At 40.6% G+C, this 18990-nt stretch overlaps 1 protein-coding gene across 5 annotated transcripts in view; it reads right to left on the bottom strand.

Annotated features, from left to right (window-relative positions):
- Nucleotides 1–18990, bottom strand: part of NTRK2 (neurotrophic receptor tyrosine kinase 2) — a 411482-nt gene that overhangs the window by 171275 nt on the left and 221217 nt on the right. For 2 of the 5 annotated variants that reach the window (XR_003035866.2, XM_010808129.4), the window contains exons 12-13: nucleotides 17022–17069; nucleotides 11040–11228 (exon numbers count right to left, since the gene is read on the bottom strand). Coding sequence is in view for 4 of the 5 variants with exons in the window: in XM_010808129.4 (XP_010806431.1) it covers nucleotides 11040–11228; nucleotides 17022–17069 (237 nt within the window). In the remaining variant the exon portion in view is untranslated. Of the gene's footprint in view, nucleotides 1–560; nucleotides 7169–11039; nucleotides 11229–17021; nucleotides 17070–18990 lie in introns of those variants that run through there. The other 3 variants (XM_024995506.2, XM_024995507.2, XM_024995505.2) reach the window with 3 other exon arrangements.

Raw genomic sequence — 18990 nt, 5'->3', positions numbered from 1 at the left:
GATTCACAATTTTTCAAGATTATATTCCATTCATAGTTAGTATAAAATATACTAAAATATTAAAGCATTACAATTAATGTCCTAATGCCATGTTTTTAAAAACTAAACGTTAAAAAAACAGTGAAGGAAAAAATATGAAAATTTTAAAGCCAAGATTTGACCTTGGATTTGTAGCACTCACCCTAGTCCCTGCTTTCTCAAGTCTGTCTATTTAAAATTTGGAAATTTTCTTCATAGGTTTTTCACTAATTTTTGTCTTTTAAAATATTGCATTCAAATGTGATTTATCTTGATGGCTGATATTCTTTGGTGCTCCTTTAAATTCTGCACTTTAATTGAGGGCCTCACCCATATTACGCTAATGCTGGCTCTGCCAGGTGCAGTGGAGGCTGTTGGAAAGCCCAGAGGAGCTTCTTGGGAGCTAAATGGGAGTCAATGAAGACAACTTCTAGGATGCTGTTGGTAGTGCTTTTAGGAATCCCAGCACTGAACTAAATTCTCAAGTTTATGTAAGAATAATTATTAGTTGGTGATAAAAAGTAGGCAACGGACACCACAAATCTGACACTCTTGTCTTTATTGGCATAAGAGTTTGGCTCTGAATGATTAACTACATCACAAATTCCAATACAACAGATTTCATTTCCATCAACGAGCCTCTATAGTAAAGATTTCCAAGCTCCATTATCATTCATACATATGTGGGACAAGCCCTGGAGATTCTGAACATAGTAAAAGAATGCAGATCATGTTTCAGGCCTACTCTCTTCAAACATAAGAAAGGGAAATAAAGTTAAGCAACACATAGCAATCAGTAGAGTCCCCTCCCTATCCCACCTCCCCAGATCCTGGTGCAGCATCAGAGGGCAGAGCTGTTGAGATCAGCACTGAAAGGCAGCAGGCAGGAGCCCAGCAAGCAGTAAGAGGCTCATTGCTTGTTGTGGGGAAGCAGGAAGACCTTCGAGACAGGACCACACTAACACTCAGACTGGGTGCCCCTTAGCTGAAGTGTCTCCTTGGGGAACGTCATCAATGTGAATTCATACAAGCCCCCTCTTTCCAAAAGTGGGCATAAGGTATGAGGACCACGTGGATTCATCCCCAATCCTACAACCCCTCCCTAGCTTAGCCCACACACAGAAGCTTGGCCCTTGATAACACAGAGCTCTGCTAAGAGAACAAAAGAGGGCCCCCTGGGATGTCAACACCAAGGACCATACTCACATATCAGTGATCAGACCCCGATCTGGCTAAGATTTGCTTTAATTTAAAACTTGGGATTCAATGTGCAGGAAACATCAGAGAGTATATACAAACTCAGAGAAGACACATGGTTCAGGAAGTGAGTGATACGGTTATTCCCTCTGCTACTTGGCCATCAACTTCCTCGAAGTCCAGGAGTTCAGGAATCTAAGGCAGAGCTCCTGGTCATCAAAATCTTCCTAGTTTTCCTCTTCAGAGGCCAATGCTAATAAAGGTCTAGGTAGGGCTCTAGGCAAACTAAAATCTTATATGTACACAAGGAAATTTTAGTCAAAATAAAGGTTCTTAAGAGAGATAAAAATATCCTAAAAATGACAACACTTGGGGAAGAAGAAAATGGCCCTCTCTAAATAAAAGCTAAGAACCGATACAGAAGCACAACTACTTCTCTGGATATCAGGTACTGGCATTAGTTGAACTAGGAATAAGGATGAAATGTCATCATTAGCATCATGGTTCCTGAACCTTCATAAATAGAGAAAAGGAGGGAGCGTGGTAGAACAATATGAACAAAGGAATTTATACTCATGGGCCAGAGGAAGTAAAGCCAGGATAGAGACAATGTGAGGCCAGTTCGTCCAGCTGGCCGGGTACTCTATTAATAGAAAGTAGGAATTTGTCCCTGGGTAACAGTTTCTCTCTGTTCATTAGCAACAAACTAAAGGCCAACCCACTTGTAAAAGCAAACTCTTTTCAGGAACAAGGGTGGAGATGAGTATTAGGCATGAGAGCATAAATGAATCTGAAAATCCATCCTTCTTTCAGGAAAACATGTTGGGTGGCCACTCAGTGGTGCAGAGATATCATGTAATCTCCTGTAATGAAGGCATTCCATAACATGGAGACCAGCTCTTTTAATATAATTAGATAGTGTGGCATTGTATCCTGTCCCCCCTATATCAACCACTTATTGGAACATTAGGAATATGGCACTTAGTCTAAATGCCATCATTATCTAATAATCACTTGGGTTCCACTTTAATGCACCCAGAAAGTCAATGGCATGGTTAAATAAATGTGCTAAATAATAGCAACAGGGTAAAAAGAATGTTGATGTCTACCCATATTCATAGCACGTACAGGAACTGGTGAAAATAATAGAGAAACTAGACATTAGATTATTGTTTTCTTTCTAGAATTCCCCTTTGGCTCCCCACCCACTTTGGTTCAACACTGAACAAATCTAACTTCTTACATATCATAGGAATCTGTGTATTCTGGAATTACTTTTAGAACCTATCTACTTTAATAGGACTCTGCAAAATACCAACTCTGAAATACTCCAGTATGTCATACTGATGATAGAGGTCCTCTGTCCAGAACTCCAGCTTAGGCCTTGATGCTTAAGACATTAGAAGAGGAAGCCTTTCATGAGAAGACTCATGAGGAAATCTCATAAAGAGATTACTGGCCCACTGACTGCATTAAGTTTAGGTAAGGCAGGATATCTAAAGGGAGACTCCAATTTATCAGACGTCCTTGCACAGCCCAAGAATCCTGGGCAGAAGAAAAGGCATCTCTACATAGTGGAAAGCAAATCAGATGTAACCAGCCTAACCCTTTCAGATCCAGGACTCCTGGCTCTCTGAAAGGAGCTAGCCTGCCAGGGTGAAGAACTAAGAGGCAGAAAGTGATCATCTGCTCCAACTGAGCAGTCAGCTACATCTGGAGTCATGCAGAGAGCTGATCCTAAACTGAGGCACTCAAGCTTCCTTGGCAAATGAGGGAGCCTTTTGCTCCTCAAGTCCTCTCGGCCTACAACACAAGGTTTGTCTCCTCTGTGACCTTCACCCTGTAAAAGCTGAGCTTCTCTGGATTAAGGGTCACTTGAAACCTGACCTGCTAAGGTCAGCGCAGCCCACCTCTGTCTTAACTCCTATGTTGTTGCTGTTCAGTCACTAAATCATGCCCAGCTCTTTGTGACCCTGTGGACTACAGCATGCCAGGCTCCTCTCTCCTCCACTATCTCCTGGTTTTGCTCAAATCCATGTCTACTGAGTCAGTGATACTATCTAACCATCTCATCCTCTGCTGTCCTCTTCACCTCCTGCCCTCAGTCTTTCCCAGCATCAGGGTCTTTTCCAGTGAGTGAGCTCTTCATATCAGGTGATACTCCTACGAATAACCAAGCAAATATAAGATCTGACACCAACAATAATACACCCAGCGAGCTTCCTACAGACTTTCCAACACAATTCACCCAAGACAACCCATTACTACAGAGATATGAACAAAGCCCAGTACAAATAAAGGCCAGGATTCAAGTGATTAGACTTTATATCATAGGAGGTTAAAAGGACAGTCACAAGATGACAAAGTTTGATATCCAAATGATATTATCAGTAGATATCTCTGTTAGAATTATAAGTAAGTTTTTATTCCATCTTTATTTCTTATGTTTTCCAAATTTCCCTCTATAACCTATAGTATTTATTTTTAAAGAATTGCATTTTAGGGACTCTGAAGGCATTTTGGTGAATGAAGACTTAATTGTCTTACTAGCAGAAATCAATCATCAGAGCTATGCCAACTAGGGAGATCAATCCATTATGATTTGCCCAAGACTGTCTTGTTTTAAAAGAACCTCCACAACCCTGGTTGGGGGGCAGAGTACAGTTACTGTAATACTGACATGTCCTTCTCCTTTGGACCACAAATACTACCTTCTAACTTTTACCTCCCTGAGGGAGCTCAGGCATTCAGAAATAGACTGCATCCTCTCAGCCAAAGGAAGAGGGCTCAGACAGCAAGCACTGTGAACACTTTGGGCTGCTGTCTCCATTTCAGGAGGCTGCTTTACTCCTAGAGGCTAAGCCCGAAGAGGGAGATTGCCTTTTGTGGTTGGCTATCAGGTTGAAATGAGAAGTAGATCTCTCTCCAGTTCTTTCCTGTCCATGGTGTGGAGCAAATTCATCTTACATACTTCAAGAGAAATATCCACTATCAAGGGGCTTCCCAGGTGGCGCTAATGGTAAAAAATCCGCCTGCCAACACAGGAGACGTAAGAGACACGGGTTCCACCCCTGGGTTGGGAAGATCCCCTGGAAGAGGGCATGGTAACCCACTGCAGTATTCTTGCCTGGAGAATCTCATGGAGAGAGGAGCCTGGGGGGCTACAGTCCATAGAGTCTCAAAAAGTCTAACGTGACTGAAGTGACTTAGCATGCACACATTCACCAATTACCATGATAAAGAGCAGACAAAGAAACTACAACACAGTGAAGGAAGGGCAGTATGGCTGTACCCCATCAGGAGAGCTGGCATGATGACAAATCTGAGAAGAAGCCCAACCATGGTGGCTTACCCTCTCTAGCTGGCAGAATTAGTTAAGACAGAGAAAATCTGCACTTCACAAAGAGAAAGCCTGCACTCCGTTACATTAGCTGCCATGAAGGATTGAGCTATGAGTGAGCATCACATCCAAGAAAAACTCCCCTTCTGTCATCTCTGCTTAACCACAGGGAGCACTCAGTGTTCAAAGCATCTGGGTAACGGGAGCTCCCTAGCAACATAAGAGGCTCCTCTGCATATGTTTGCTGAGCTGGTTGTAGTCCCCAATCTGCTGGCACATGTGAGAGTGACCAACCGGAAACCAAAATGGTGGTGCATTTGATTAGATTCATCCTGCTGGTACCTCTCTCCAGTTGGGCTGGGCTTTGGAAAATATCCAGAATAAACACTAGATCCTGCATCTGCTGGGATGCTTCTAGCACATCAGTGATGATTTGGTGAAATTGAACTGAACTGTCTGGTATGTGAGAGGGTACATAATTTCCTCTTGATTGGTCAATGATGTGGAAGTAAAATCAGAATATCACTATGAGTGCCTCTGTAACCTAAATCCATAATAGTTTTTTTTTTTTCCTTTTTTAGCCATTAAATGTAAGATGGAGTGTTTTCTCTGAGAGGTCTAGGTATCCTATAATTGGGTGATATTTCTTTTTTGATAACAAGTCATATCACCCAGGGGTCAAACGCTAATAGAATGAAGTCTCTTAATTTACATAGTCATAAATGTGCTTGAATTTTCTTCTCAGAGGAGTTTTTAACATGTCTTACATTGTACATATAATTATGCAGCATATATTTATTTCCTTTCTACAAGGGAATTCAAGTTGCTTTCTTAAAACATTATTTGATAGCTTCTTACCATCTCCTCTGGAGTTGAAAGGAGAATGTAGTATCAAGCTGTGATAGCTAGCAGTGGGAACCTATGGCACCAAGAGACAAAATTGGATTGGGACTTTACAGAGTCTATGAGCAGTGTGCCATGAAGACTCCCATGAGATGGGTTGTCAGCCCACTGTGCCATAAACGAAGCAATTTCTAAGGATCCTAAAATAACTGCATTCTCTCATCCCTAACACTCATGCTGGGCAAAATAGACCTAGGTTATTTTTAAAGTGCAGGCCATAGCCTTCAAAGGGATATAAACAGTTCCCAAAGCAGCTATCTTTTGGCCAATTAAATACTCAGAAGCAAACGTACTTTTGAAAGACAAAATTAGCAGGCAAAGGACATAAGAAAGTGCTAAAGCAATTGTTTCTGCCTGTTTTTAAACCCTATCAAATGGACCATCAAAATGGACCATGGGAACAGATTGCACTGAAGTTTGAAGATAACCTCCAATAACTCTCAACCCTTGATGTGACGAGCACTTGGGGTCTTGGATATACTTCAGAACTTTTGCTCAGGTGTACTCAAAGTAATGTTACAAATACGTTCAAAACCTCTGCAGTTCTGTGAAAAATACCACTTCCATTACCTCCCCTGGCTGGTAACACAATGACAGTGTAGGTATGGCAGCTAAGAGGATCAAGAGGGGTGCCATGCATGATCTTTTCAACTACTGTTAAAACACTCCCTCCCTTTATTATGTTTTATTTCCTTAGTCTTTGCTGGTCTATGAATCTGTGCTTATCTACATAGTTACCTAATAAGCATGTAACCAATGGGAAAACACACACACACACACAAACATATACACACACACAAACTATAATAGTTAGAGGAGCATGGTGCACTCTGCAGGAAATCAATCAATGTCCATTTCATTGGAAATGAAATCAAAATGGGGAAAGTCAGAATTCCTTATCTGCATCTTCCACAGAGAGTTAGTTATTAGCCCTAGATACACATAGAGGGCATGCGCTGTAAGAACGAACACATACAGTACATATTTAGAGACAATTCTCATTTAATGTAGACCCTCCTCCTAGGATTCTAGCTAATTTATAAGGCTGCTCTAGGAAAGACACAATTCCAGAGATGACAACAAGTCTATGGCATTTGCTTTTCCTGAAGGGGAAGCTATAACACATTCCCACCCTTCAAAAGAACCCAAGATTGATGATTCAGGGGTATTGTTGGTTAGAGTGGGTTTTCTTTCTTTTTTTTTCCAGTTCAGAAGTTGTGTTTCCATTGTACCCTGTCAAAAATGTTCTTAGAAGACAAGGAGAGGACAGTAGCAGAGCTGCCCTTGAGCCAAGTTGGTCAGTCCTACTAGGAAACAACCCCGTGTGGTCAGATGACATGGTTTTCAGACACGTCTACACAGACTAGTTGAATTAAAGACCAACTGCAGCCTTGATGTCGCTGAGCTCCTCAGCTCCATCTTGCCATCCTGATTGATCGAGGAGATGGGTCTATAGTTAAAGTGGCATAGCACTCTGAGGGCTTAGTCATTAGAGCACACTGCTTTCTCTTGGGAAGGCAACTTCTTGCTTGGCTAGGTTTTGGAAGCTAAGGAGTGACGTCAAGATGTTGTCTGGCCAGAATTTGCAGATAACCATAGAACTCTTCTCCTCCATCAGGCATGGATTTAGCCTCCTTTAGTTCCTGCAGTGACACAGGAGCCTCCAAATACCAAATTATTATCAGGCGGTCTTGGGGGAACCTCTGGGCCCTGCAATAAAGTAGACAGACTTGCTATTGGAAAGTGCTCGGGAGCAATTCAGCCTTGTTCAGATTGTTCTAAAATCCTGCAAACCACCTCTAGACTTTGAAAACCTCTCATAGCTCCTGAGAGTGAAAAAGTACTTTGGGGGATATAATTTAGCATCATCCTTCACTCAAATAATCTTACACTACACAACATTTAAAGAAATATGGCTAAATCATGATTTTTGGTTCATTTGTTTTGTTTTTAGAACAAAGTTACACAAGCAGGGAGGCTGTGTCACTTTGGACAAACTACTTCTGAGCACTGTCTGTAAAATCAACTGTTTGTATTCATTGATCTTTAAAGTCATAAGCAGTTGGTGTATTGTGGACCAAACATGATTTGTGCTGATATATTTTGTTGGTTCCACTCATTATTTTAAATCTTGGAGAACTCACATTAAAAAAAAAAAAAGCCTGCTCTCTCTGGAAAATTTGGAATATCTGGTAATACCAGGCCCATATTCCATCATGATCTTCACCACACCATGTCATCTTTCTGATCCAGCCTGTTTCTCATATTGACCCTCTAAGTCACTGGGGTTTAGGATGCTTGCTTAGGATGCTTGCTCTAAGCTATCCTAACCTTGTGCTTTGTAATTACACAATGTCTTTCAACACTGGCCTCCCCAAGGAGACTCGCTGAGGGCAAGGAACAAGCCATCATTATCACTCAATTTCCAATTCTTAATATTGTAGGAATATTGTGGGTAGTCAATAAATATGTGGTGAATTGAACTTCACTTTCCACATTAGATTCTTACAATTCAGTGAAACATGATGGGATCACTGTTTGTAAGATCACATGTGTATTCTAAAGCCAACATCTTTGAATAGCAGGCAGCTTTAGGAAAGAGAAGTAAATGTGCTGGTTTGTGACCCAAGCCTCTGATGGGTCCATCAGAGACTGCATGTTTCATGTGATATTTTGCTTTAAGCACATGAAGAAAGTTCCACACTTTTTCTGAGAGCTTCTTAAATTTGTTTTTCAGATGTAACCTATCCAACTTCTTGGAAGAGCCCTTCTTTAAAGGTTAGCTGTGAAAATATTTGAAGGGAATAAGTTAACTGAAAGCTAAGCTACCAAAATTTCATGGGCCTACAGCAACAAATCCCTCGCCTTCTGTATGTCAGATCTATGCATTTTGAATATTTTAATTTCTGAATGACTACAATTAGGATCTTCAAAGAAAAGATTCTTTGTTAAAGGCTTATTTCTTCTAAAATTCTATCTAAATCTACTTAAACTGGTTAATATGTAAAAAATTCATCCAACATTTAAAAATCGATGTAGGTAAGTTTAATAAGAATAGACCCAATGAAAAAGGTTCAGTGTAAAAGGTCATTTACACTTGTTACAAGTCTGTTAGTAATTAATGTTTCATTAATATATAGCCATATCTGGTCAACATCTGGCCCACATCAGAGGCAAATAGTGTCCCATACTATCATAAAGTAGTTCAATGGGTATAGTTTCTGCTCTCTAGGAGCTTACAATCTAACCTGATTTTTTTTTAAATTTAATTTTATTTAACTTTACAATATTGTATTGGTTTTGCCATATATCAAGACTACAGAAACATATACCAGAGTGGTAACACCCAGGGCTTCACAAAAGGCATCAGACACGTTGAAGATAAAGGAAAAAAATATGGGGTAAAGAATGACATTTAAGAAAAAGTAAAGAGAGAAGAGAAGTAAATTGCTTCTTCATTCCCATTTCTTTGAAAAACAATTTATGGAAGATGTGTTATTTTAAGTGTTCTTAAAATCATGAAAGAGCATATGGCTTGATGCTTGAAAGAAAGAAAATTTCTGCTAGTATAAGATGCTAAGTGATTGAGAACACGGAACCAGTCAGGATGGCTGACTGAAGGACTAGAGTTTATAATGAAAAACCAATGGTCTGGAGCCCTCTGGTAAAGGACAGAAGCTGAAAGGAAGCTGCCAGTCTCCTCAACTCTCTTCCAATTCCTTCCAAATGGGAGTGGCATAGAGTGGTTGAGCTGTAAAACCAAAACTCCTTTAAAATTACCAAAATGTCTAATCAAAAACCTTTGTAAAAACCTTCATGGATGCTAGACTAAGGAAATAACCTTTAGAAATTTTCTTGTGGGATTTGGAAGGAAACAAAGCACACTTAGAAAGAACCACAGACTCAGAAGCCCAGCCTATTTGATTCTATAGCACGTTTGTTTGTTTCCTTGATCATTGGTTCATTTTCTCTTCTTGGACTTGTTGGACTAATGCTACCCACTTGATTATTCAGCTTTAACTTTTCTCCATTGACAAAAGCAAATTTTTTAGCACAGTTTAATTTTAGTCAACCTCAATTATAATGTAGCCTCTGGTTAACTGAAGTATATCATACAGCCTGGTACTGGTAGTGGTGACGGGGGGGTGGGGGTGGGGGGACAAAATACTCTGTTTCTAGTGATGACAATCAAAATGATGACAGATTCTCTCATTACAGTGTCTTGCATTGCTTTATTATTTCACTGTTATGCATGCAGGGCATTTCAAGAACTGTTGGGGGATGCTTATCTCAACAAAGAATACACATTGTAAGCAAGGCCTCCACACATCTTGTTTACACCATAATTATAATATTAGAATTAATAATATCTTGATTTCAAATAATACTTTTTATTCCAAGGAGCTCAATATTTTTCATATATGCTATTCTATTTATCTTGTCATATTACAAATTCAACTGAAATCTGTGGTGGGGTCTCACATATTACAAGATTGTAATACTGTTCTTCCTAGTGATTAAATTCAAAATCAAATCCATTGTTAAACATACCTCAGGATAAATTTGAATGAATAGGAGGAAATTACAGATGTTTGTTGATATTTTAAAAATACTCACTGCTAAATCCCCTTATCCGTGAGAGTTCTCAGTGGAAAGTCAGTCCCCAAAATCTAACCTTGAAATAGTCTACCTTACCTGAGACAGGTAAGAGCAGGAGAAGAGTAAGATGGGGTAAGAACATGCAAACAGAAAAAAAGATACCTACTTGTCAGTGCCAGGGAACCCAGGAGACCTTAGCCACTGACAGTCTGACCCTCAGAGTCCCTTATTCATGTTAAGGGAAGGCCTAGAGTTCCAATGACATAAGCCTGTTTGTTCACTGTGGTTTTATTTCTTGTTGTCCTTCAGGCTTTGTCCTTCATTCTTTATATTTGAGCAGTGGCTCAGAAAATAGTATAAGAGTCTCCAAGAAAGATTTAAGTTCCCCAATAGAGGCTAATGGGTTCATCTGGTTCTGAGAAACATAATTCAGTGTAGGCACACCTGTTGCAAAGTCCCTTTGTTATTGTGATATCACAGCAAGTCTCATGATAAGAACTAAGACTGAATAAAAAACCCAGAACTACTTAAATTGATACCACCTGTGTGCAACACAGAACATTCCTGACAACCATTGGTGTATTATTTTAAAGACTTTCAATAAACCAAATTTGAATCCCACCAATTGCTTATCTTCTATAACTGACGTATGTGCATTCTAATGACACTTCTAGTTTCTGTCTCTATCTTTTTCAAGATAAGCATGCCTTGATTCCAAGTTCATGTTGACAAATGGTTTTGGAAAATTGATCCCAAGAGAAGTCAGTTCTGCCCACAGTTCCAATCCCAGCAGGAGACACACCCTAAGAATGCCATAATCAACAAACTAAATGATCTATTCCATGGGCTCAAAGCCTCAAGAATCCATAAGACATTTCACTTCACCCTCCCCTCAATCATCCTTGTCAGGGACTCTGATAAACATGCTGCTAGATACAGCTATGAAGCAAATGGCCCAGTAAGTATAAACAGCTGTACTTACATGTGTCTGGCTTGAGCTGACTGTTGGTAATGCCAAAGTACTGGGGATTTTCAATGACAGGAATCTTGGTCATTCCAATAATGACAGCATCAGGGCCACCCTCTGAAGACGACGGGGTGTTACTCCCATTGGAGATGTGATGGAGTGGGCTGGCAGAGTCATCATCATTGCTGATAACTGAGGCTGGGCCTGAAGTTGGAAAAACAGATATTCTCCTATAATTCTTCATGGTTTTGTTGAGCTATAATTGATATATATAAAATTCACACATTTAAAATATACAATCCAATAGGCTTTAACATATTCAGAGAGTTGTAAAACCATCAGAACAATCTAATTTTAGGACATTTTTATCATTTCAGTTAGCAGTCACTCCCCACTCTGCCCACTTCCAGCCCTAGGCAATAACGAATTTACTTTGTATCTATACAGATTTACCTATTGTGGATACTTCATATAAATGAGATCATATAATATGTGATGTTTGGGGACCAGCTTCTTTCATTTAGTGTAACATTTTAAAAGTTGATTCACATTATAACATGCATCATTACTTTATCCCTTTTTATAGACAAATAAAATTCTATTGTATGGATATGTCACATTTTTGTTGATCAATTCAATTGATTGATATTTGGGTTATTTAAAATTTTGGCTACTATGAATAATATGGCTATGAGCATTCATGTACAAGTTTTTGTGTGGACATATGTTTTCATTTCTCTTGGGTGGAATTGCTGGGTCATGGCAACCCACTTCAGTATTCTTGCCTAGAGAATCCCCATGGACAGAGGAGCCCGGCAGGCTGCAGTCCATGGGGTTGCAAAGAGTTGGACATTACTGAGAGACTAAGCATGCACGCACAGTAGCTTTATGGTTAACCTTTTGAGGAACTGCCAAACTATTTTCCATATTTAATATCTCCACCAGCAATGTATCAGGGTTTCAATTTCTGTACTTCCTTCTCCTGTAATTTGATATCAGCTTTCCTCTCTGTTCTCTGAAAATCTTTAGAACACTCGTTGAAATTCCCAGCATGAATCTAGGATTCCTATTATACAGTGTACTGAAAGATGACCTGTGAGTTCAAAGATTGGATCCTGATCCTTTCTCCACTCTTTGGACAAGTCACTTACCTTTTTGTACCTCTACATCCACTTACATGTGTGAAATGTGCAAAATGATATCTTTTTGTTACTTTATTAGGCTTTGAATGAAACTTCTGATGAAAATTTGCTTCGTATGTATGAATTACTAAAAAAATTTACAACTGGTCAACTAAAATTGCATTGGATTGTCCTGTTACTATGTTCACTTTCCCAGAGACTACACCATTTTTGCCTACAAGATACTTTCATAGCAATTATGAATCAATCCAATAGCAAAGTTCTGTGCTTTGCCTTTAGCTATAATATTATTTGTAAAGCAATTACATGGATATCTTTTTTTTTTTTTTTAACCCGGGCCTCCCCTTAGAATCCCCTGGAGCACTTCCTACACGCCACACTGATGCTCCCACAGGACCGAGAGAGAACTCTGTGGGAAGGGCACCGGGGAGGTTATCCGGATATCTTTATATTAAAGCAATAACCATAACATTTTTTCATACGAGATTTGAACTTTACAGTCCAAAATCTCAGAATGTATATGCCTATAAATACAGTCTACTGTGTCTTATGTAAACAATTCATCCATTGACCACTAAACCCATAATGTTTGCAACCAAAACACATTTCCAAAGATAAAGGTCTACATTCATTAAAAACTTCATAACAATTAAGATCTCAGGGGCTCTTGATAGACATACCCTACAAGAAAAGTAGACAAAGTCCCCTAGACATATAGTACATGTGTTTCTGTAGTATGTTGAATAGATACAAGGTCCCAAAGAAGGCTCCCAGTGGCCAGGGCTACTATAATAAGCTAAGAAGAATACAGGAAGAAAAGGATATGGAGGAAAGACAAAGAGAAGACAAAATCCAATGTGCAGCCAAGACAAATGTGTGGTAGGGAAATGAAAGCCTGACTGCCTATTTCCTGAGCAAGGCCATGTGTGTCCATCCAACCACCAGGATGTCTCAGCTGCTGCTGCTGCTAAGTCACTTCAGTCATGTCCGACTCTGTGCGACCCCATAGACGGCAGCCCACCAGGCTCTGCCATTCCTGGGATTCTCCAGGCAAGAACACTGGAGTGGGTTGCCATTTCCTTCTCCAATGCATGAAAGTGAAAAGTGAAAGTGAAGTCGCTCAGTCGTGTCCGACTCTTTGGATTTTCTAGGCAAGAGTACTGGAGTGGGTGGTCATTGCCTTCTCCAGGATGTCTCAGCACCTCCATCCAATCTCTACCTTCTCCTTCACATTTAACTTTTTATGTAAGAAGCACAGAAATTCTAGAAACAAAAGCTGTTATATCATACATTTTTGAATACCCTCTGAAATATCACAGTAATCCATCCCCAACCCCCAAAATCCATTTTCTGTCTTATATGGGGATTATCACTGTTTGGAGGGATAACAACTGGACATTCCCCAGCTAGCTGTCTTAAACTATGTAAGAGGCAGCCAACTGCTATTATAGGTAATTTAAAAAAGCATTCTCTTAAGGGGATGTGTATTTAAATTGCCTTTAATGATACACTCTGGCTTACTTCTGCAAGCAAGTTCTCAAACAGCCAATTTAGAAGCCACCAAACACTCAAAGCCAAGGGAAGCTCACTGGTTGTGCTCATCTTGAGCCTAGCTCACTGGTGTTTGTAAACAGTGGAAATTCTGCCAAGAATAGTTATACAGACAAGTTCTTTCTAATATTCTTAACCATTCCTGTTTTATGATTTGCTTTTTGACAGGCCCCTATCACCTAGAGCTTAAACCCAGAGGTGGAAAATGGAAATGTGCTATGCTAAGGTTTCTTCTTGTCAATAAGACCTTCCCCCCATGGGCTTCCTTGCTCCAGTCCTGGCTCAGCTGTCCCCTCCTTCGAGGTTAGCAAAGCATGCTACTACCCGAGCTCCCCGGGAAGTGTGCAGTGAAGGCATTTCTCAGCAGATTCCAGGCTGCACATTTACCCCCAGAATGCAAGAGTTGTCATGTTACTCCACATGCTGTCAGAAGGCCAACAATATTTGCTTCTGAATTCCCTGCAACAATTAGAAATGCACTGATCCCAGTTGCTTTGTCTCTGATTCTCTTTTGGCCCAGGGCAGGCTGTCCACATTCCCATAGCATTCAATCATTTTGGAGGAGGTTGATACTTAGAAGACAATGTTGAAATTCCTCCAGGAATTCAGGCTCTGAAGCATCTGCCATGTACACAGCAGAGCCTTAGTTAAAGAGTTCAACCAAGGGACTTGCTCTCTGCTTCTTGCCTAGCACCGAAGAACACTCTTTCCTTCCCCCGCCTTGCTAAGTAAAACCCCCAACTCCGAGGTAACAGATCCCAAGGGAATGGGCTCTCTGTTTGGAGGGAAATTTTTTGAGCACAGAAATGGTATAAAGCACCAGAGGTAATTTTCCAAAAGCCTTTTCACTTTGCCAGAAGGTCACTGTTGACAAATCTGAGCAACATATAAACCTCAACAATTTATCAAGTGGCATGTTAATTCAAGTGCTGTTTGTTTCATTATTGATGTTCCAAATCCTGGAAGATTGATACAGCTGGCAAGGTTGCAGAGTTTCAGCCATTTTTCTACGAACATTTTGATCTAATGGAGCACAGCAAAGTCGGGAAGGGGAAAGCTCTCGGGGGAGACGATGAATGTCTATATAATTTGACAGCAGCCTGTCTGTGCAAATCATGGATGTCTCGTTGTGTGTCTGTGCACGTGGAAGAAACACTGCGAAAAGACAGACAGAAGAAGAATCGGGGGCACATCACAGCATGTGAGAAATTCACAGGAGGACTTGAAAAGATGTCTTATAATATTAATAAGAAGTTTTAAATTGCTGGGTATGTGCAGCTTGCTGAGTTTGGGGTAGATAATTCTAATTACTGAGCTGACAAATAGGAGCTATGCCTGGAAACATTTTTAGCCCATTTTGATTTTACTGTGTCTCACGTACAAGGAGGCATTTTTCTTTTACCAGAGCTGCTCAGTAATGTATCTGGCATTTATGACTTTACAGACATTTTTAAGCCTGGCTGAGACCTTTTTGCCCTGGTAAGAATCGATGTAGGTCATCTGGAGAAGGAGTTTCCTTTTCTCAAGGCCAACATGCTTTCGAGGAGAGAGACAGATTATTGTTAATCAGATAGCCATATCAAACATGTCTTTTGTTTTCTGTATTCTGCTGCTTCAACATCTGCGGCCTTGGTGAAAGAGGAGGGACTGCCAGTTCCTAGAGATAATAAAGTGCTTGCCTACAAAAGTATGTTTCATATACAAGCCGACCTATCCACAATCTGTGCCCCCAAACCACCTTCCTTATCAGGCTATCAAACTCCAGGCCACTATCCACCTGCCCCATCACCCCAGAGCCACATATCAGACAAATAGGGATGGTCCCTTATTCAACCCAGCCAATTCTAACCTGCTTACCCTGCCTCGCCCATTCCTTTCTGCAGAAACCACAGTAAGCTTACAGGGAATAAGCGCCTCTCTACAGAGCAAACTGGCCTGGAAAACACTCACATAGTTGCAGTGATTTGCTCTTTAGTGGAGGGAAGACCTCATCTCACAGCACTGTTGTGGGAGAGTTTATCATTCAATTCCCCTCTTCACCACAACCACACACAGAGTGAGCACAAAGCCCTGGAAAGGCCTTCAAGATTGCACAGGCAAACAATCTCCTCTCTGCTATCTTGGCAATATCTTGGCAAATCGCCTATGATCAGCTGGATCTGAAATTTGCCCCAGGTCATTGCAGACAAGTCCTGAGCTGGTTGCACTTAATGTTCCAACTTTGACACATTCCACTTCTCTTTGCTAGTTAAGAGCTTTAGTCTTGGAATTCCTGGGGCAAGATAAGGGTCAGGATGACTTCCCCCATCAGGGCCCTCTGGCTCAGTGTCTGCCACCTCTGGGCCCAGCCAGTGCGATATTTTGGATCACTGGACAGACACTGAGAAAGACTATCCTTTAGGAAAGATCTGCTATCAGGCTCGACAAGGGAAAGGAAACAGGCTTCTTTGTATGGATGGGATGAACACACAATAGGTGGATGGTTTAGAACTAGAAGACTGACCCTGGTATGCTTCTCCTATTTTACAATTTTCCCTATAACCAACTTTGCTACCAAAATAAATGCTAACCAACAGATAGTCAAGATGAGGCCAGATCTTGGAAATGCACAGGCAAGATGTAAAGACAGTGTTTTTTCATGCCTTCTAAGCAATTCCTGTTCATTGTCTCTGTACCCATAGAAAATACTGAACAAATTAGAGGCCCTAGGAGATCACACCTGATTCCAATCCTAGTGATGAGATACATTATCTGCACTCATTTGGTAGCTACAAACTCTACTTTTCAATTGCCGGCACACAGTCTGAATGCAAGGAGCAGAATGCAATCAAGCACAAATCATAGCGTCTGGACGTTAGAGTCCTGCATTGAAAGAGAAGTGGTCATAAATGAACAGCTGATTTCCCAATTCAGAAATTTATTACATGTTGGCCAATGGAAGAAAGTTTAGATCCAAGCTTGCCCAGACTTGAATATTCAGCTAACTGTTTGCTATATGTGGAGTTGGAGTACAGTCGCATTTTATTCCCTTAACCTTTAAAATGCAGCCACAAGCTAGATCTGGATCACAATTCACACTTCCTCATAGGACAAAACAAGTTGAGGTCAAAAATACAAAACCATCTACTGAAGTCAATTTTCCTTTTCTGGAGAATTCTAGACCTCTTGCTTCAGCAAAATAAAAATTGGGATCACAGAAAAAGAATCAAGGGCCAACAAGTAATAATAAAGAGGGTCAAAGCAGTTTCATCCTAATTAAACAACACAAACTCATTGCTTAGCCAAAGAAGTAGGAACTACTTACCAACACCTTGTCTTGATTTTACTTTCCCAAATCCAAACCATGAGAAATCTGAAAACCACAACAAAACATAAAATAAACTTCGAAAGAGAAGCGTAAACCAGAGGCATTCAGCCCTATCCCTAGTGAAATAACAAACTCCCCCAAAAAGCTCCACTGGGGACCAAAACTTCCCTTCAAACACCTGGAAACAAACCCTTGGGTTTTTGTGTAAAGATTTATTTCTCGTCCTGAGAACAGGGAGGTTGGGATCAGAAAAGAGGCGGCAAGAGACTGTCTTCGCGAAAAATGGCCAAAACCCAGGGTTCAAGGCACTGAGCAGATTTTCCTCCTCACTGTCTCTCTTTCCCCTAAGTATCAAATCATCAAACAGGGAACTGCAGGGTGAATGCAACACAGTGCATTTGACAAATGCACCCTGGTTCTCAACCACGGACATGTGGGGAAATAATAATAAAAAAAAAAAAACACAGATCTTTTCTGGAGCAAAGACAAGCAGTACAAAAAAGGAACATGAAATCCCATGGGAGAACTGACACTCAGGCTGGATGGGGATTCAAGAGGAAGAAAGAGGATCACGATTCTATATGGATTCCACAACCGACTTGCTGTGTGATGGTGGGCAGCTCCCAGCAGCTTCTCACCTCTTTGTAGCACAAGGCTCCAGAGGCATGTGAGGGGAGAGGTCTGCCAAATGTTTGGAGGTCCTCAAGTGAAGAAAGCCACAGTGAAATGCCTGTTTGCTTCCTGGGCCCCACTGTTCCCTTCTAGGTAATTTCCTCCATGTTCAAAGTAAATTCAGCACAGCAGGGAAATCTCTGGATAAGAGGCCAATAAAGCGTTTTTTGTTCAGTTACTAAGTCATGTCTGACTCTGAGATCCCATGGACTGTAGCACGCCAGGCCTCCCTGTTCCAAATTTGCCCAAGGTAATGGAGCCCCAGGTATGTCTGATAAAGAGAATGGAGCCCAAGTAAGTAATAACTGTGTTTCTCAGCTCCTTAGATCTGCAGTGATTTTTACAGGCGGCTAGGATAAAAGGCTACATAAGAAAAGAGCCCATGGAAGTGAAAAATGTATATAAAAACTCTTTGCACACTCAAAAATGCCTTACAAAGTTGTCACGATTGCTATCTTTTTAAAGTACATTTAAGCCTTTCCTTTATTGGTATTCTACAATTTCAGCTGTAAGCCAGTTTTTACTTCTGATTGGTACTTCTCTGAATGCTTTTTTCCAGGTTCTAAAAGGCAGAGGGAAGGCCTGGCCTCTACCCAATGCTAAAGAAAGATTCGTTTGCATGAAAACATTGACCTCATTTACTGCATCCTCAGTGTGGCAAGGCCTATGGATTTCTTAGTTACAACTAATCTCTTTCAAAACAGAGTGAATTTTCCTACTGGTCACTTTCGTTTTTCTATATTCTTTTGATTTACTTAGTTTTAATTATCATCATGGATTAAATATTTGGACTCTTTTCACTTGAGTATTTTCTCAAAATCATCTTTCTGTCTTACCGAGCACCCACTGAAGAGCAAGGCCATAGTGCTCCTCACAGATTACCCATTTCAGATTATTGTCCATTATCCACGGTCATAACCATAACTTCCAGGACTATCCTTGTATGTCTTAGGTGCTCCCATCTCCATTTTTAGAGATCATTCCCTCAAGATAAATTCCAGAAATAGAATTACTGGGTCAAGATGGGGAAATACTGTTAAGGTTCTCAATGCACATTATCTAATTGTTTTCTCACTACAGGAGGTCTTTCACCAACAGTGGATAAGAAGGTGGACTGTGTATTTCCAAAAGGGAAGTTAAGGGTGAACCATTTCTGATATCCATCCTGCCATTGGTAGGTCTTCAACTAATTGAACAAACACGTGCCTCCCATCTTCGCCACAGGAAACCATTCACCACCACTCTCACCACCCGCCCCACTCAACCTGTCCTAGGCTGGGGTTTGGCATAGGTT

Source organism: Bos taurus, chromosome 8 (genome assembly GCF_002263795.3).
Source record: "Bos taurus isolate L1 Dominette 01449 registration number 42190680 breed Hereford chromosome 8, ARS-UCD2.0, whole genome shotgun sequence".
NCBI lineage: Eukaryota > Metazoa > Chordata > Mammalia > Artiodactyla > Bovidae > Bos > Bos taurus.
This window is presented reverse-complemented; position numbering and strand designations above follow the sequence as displayed.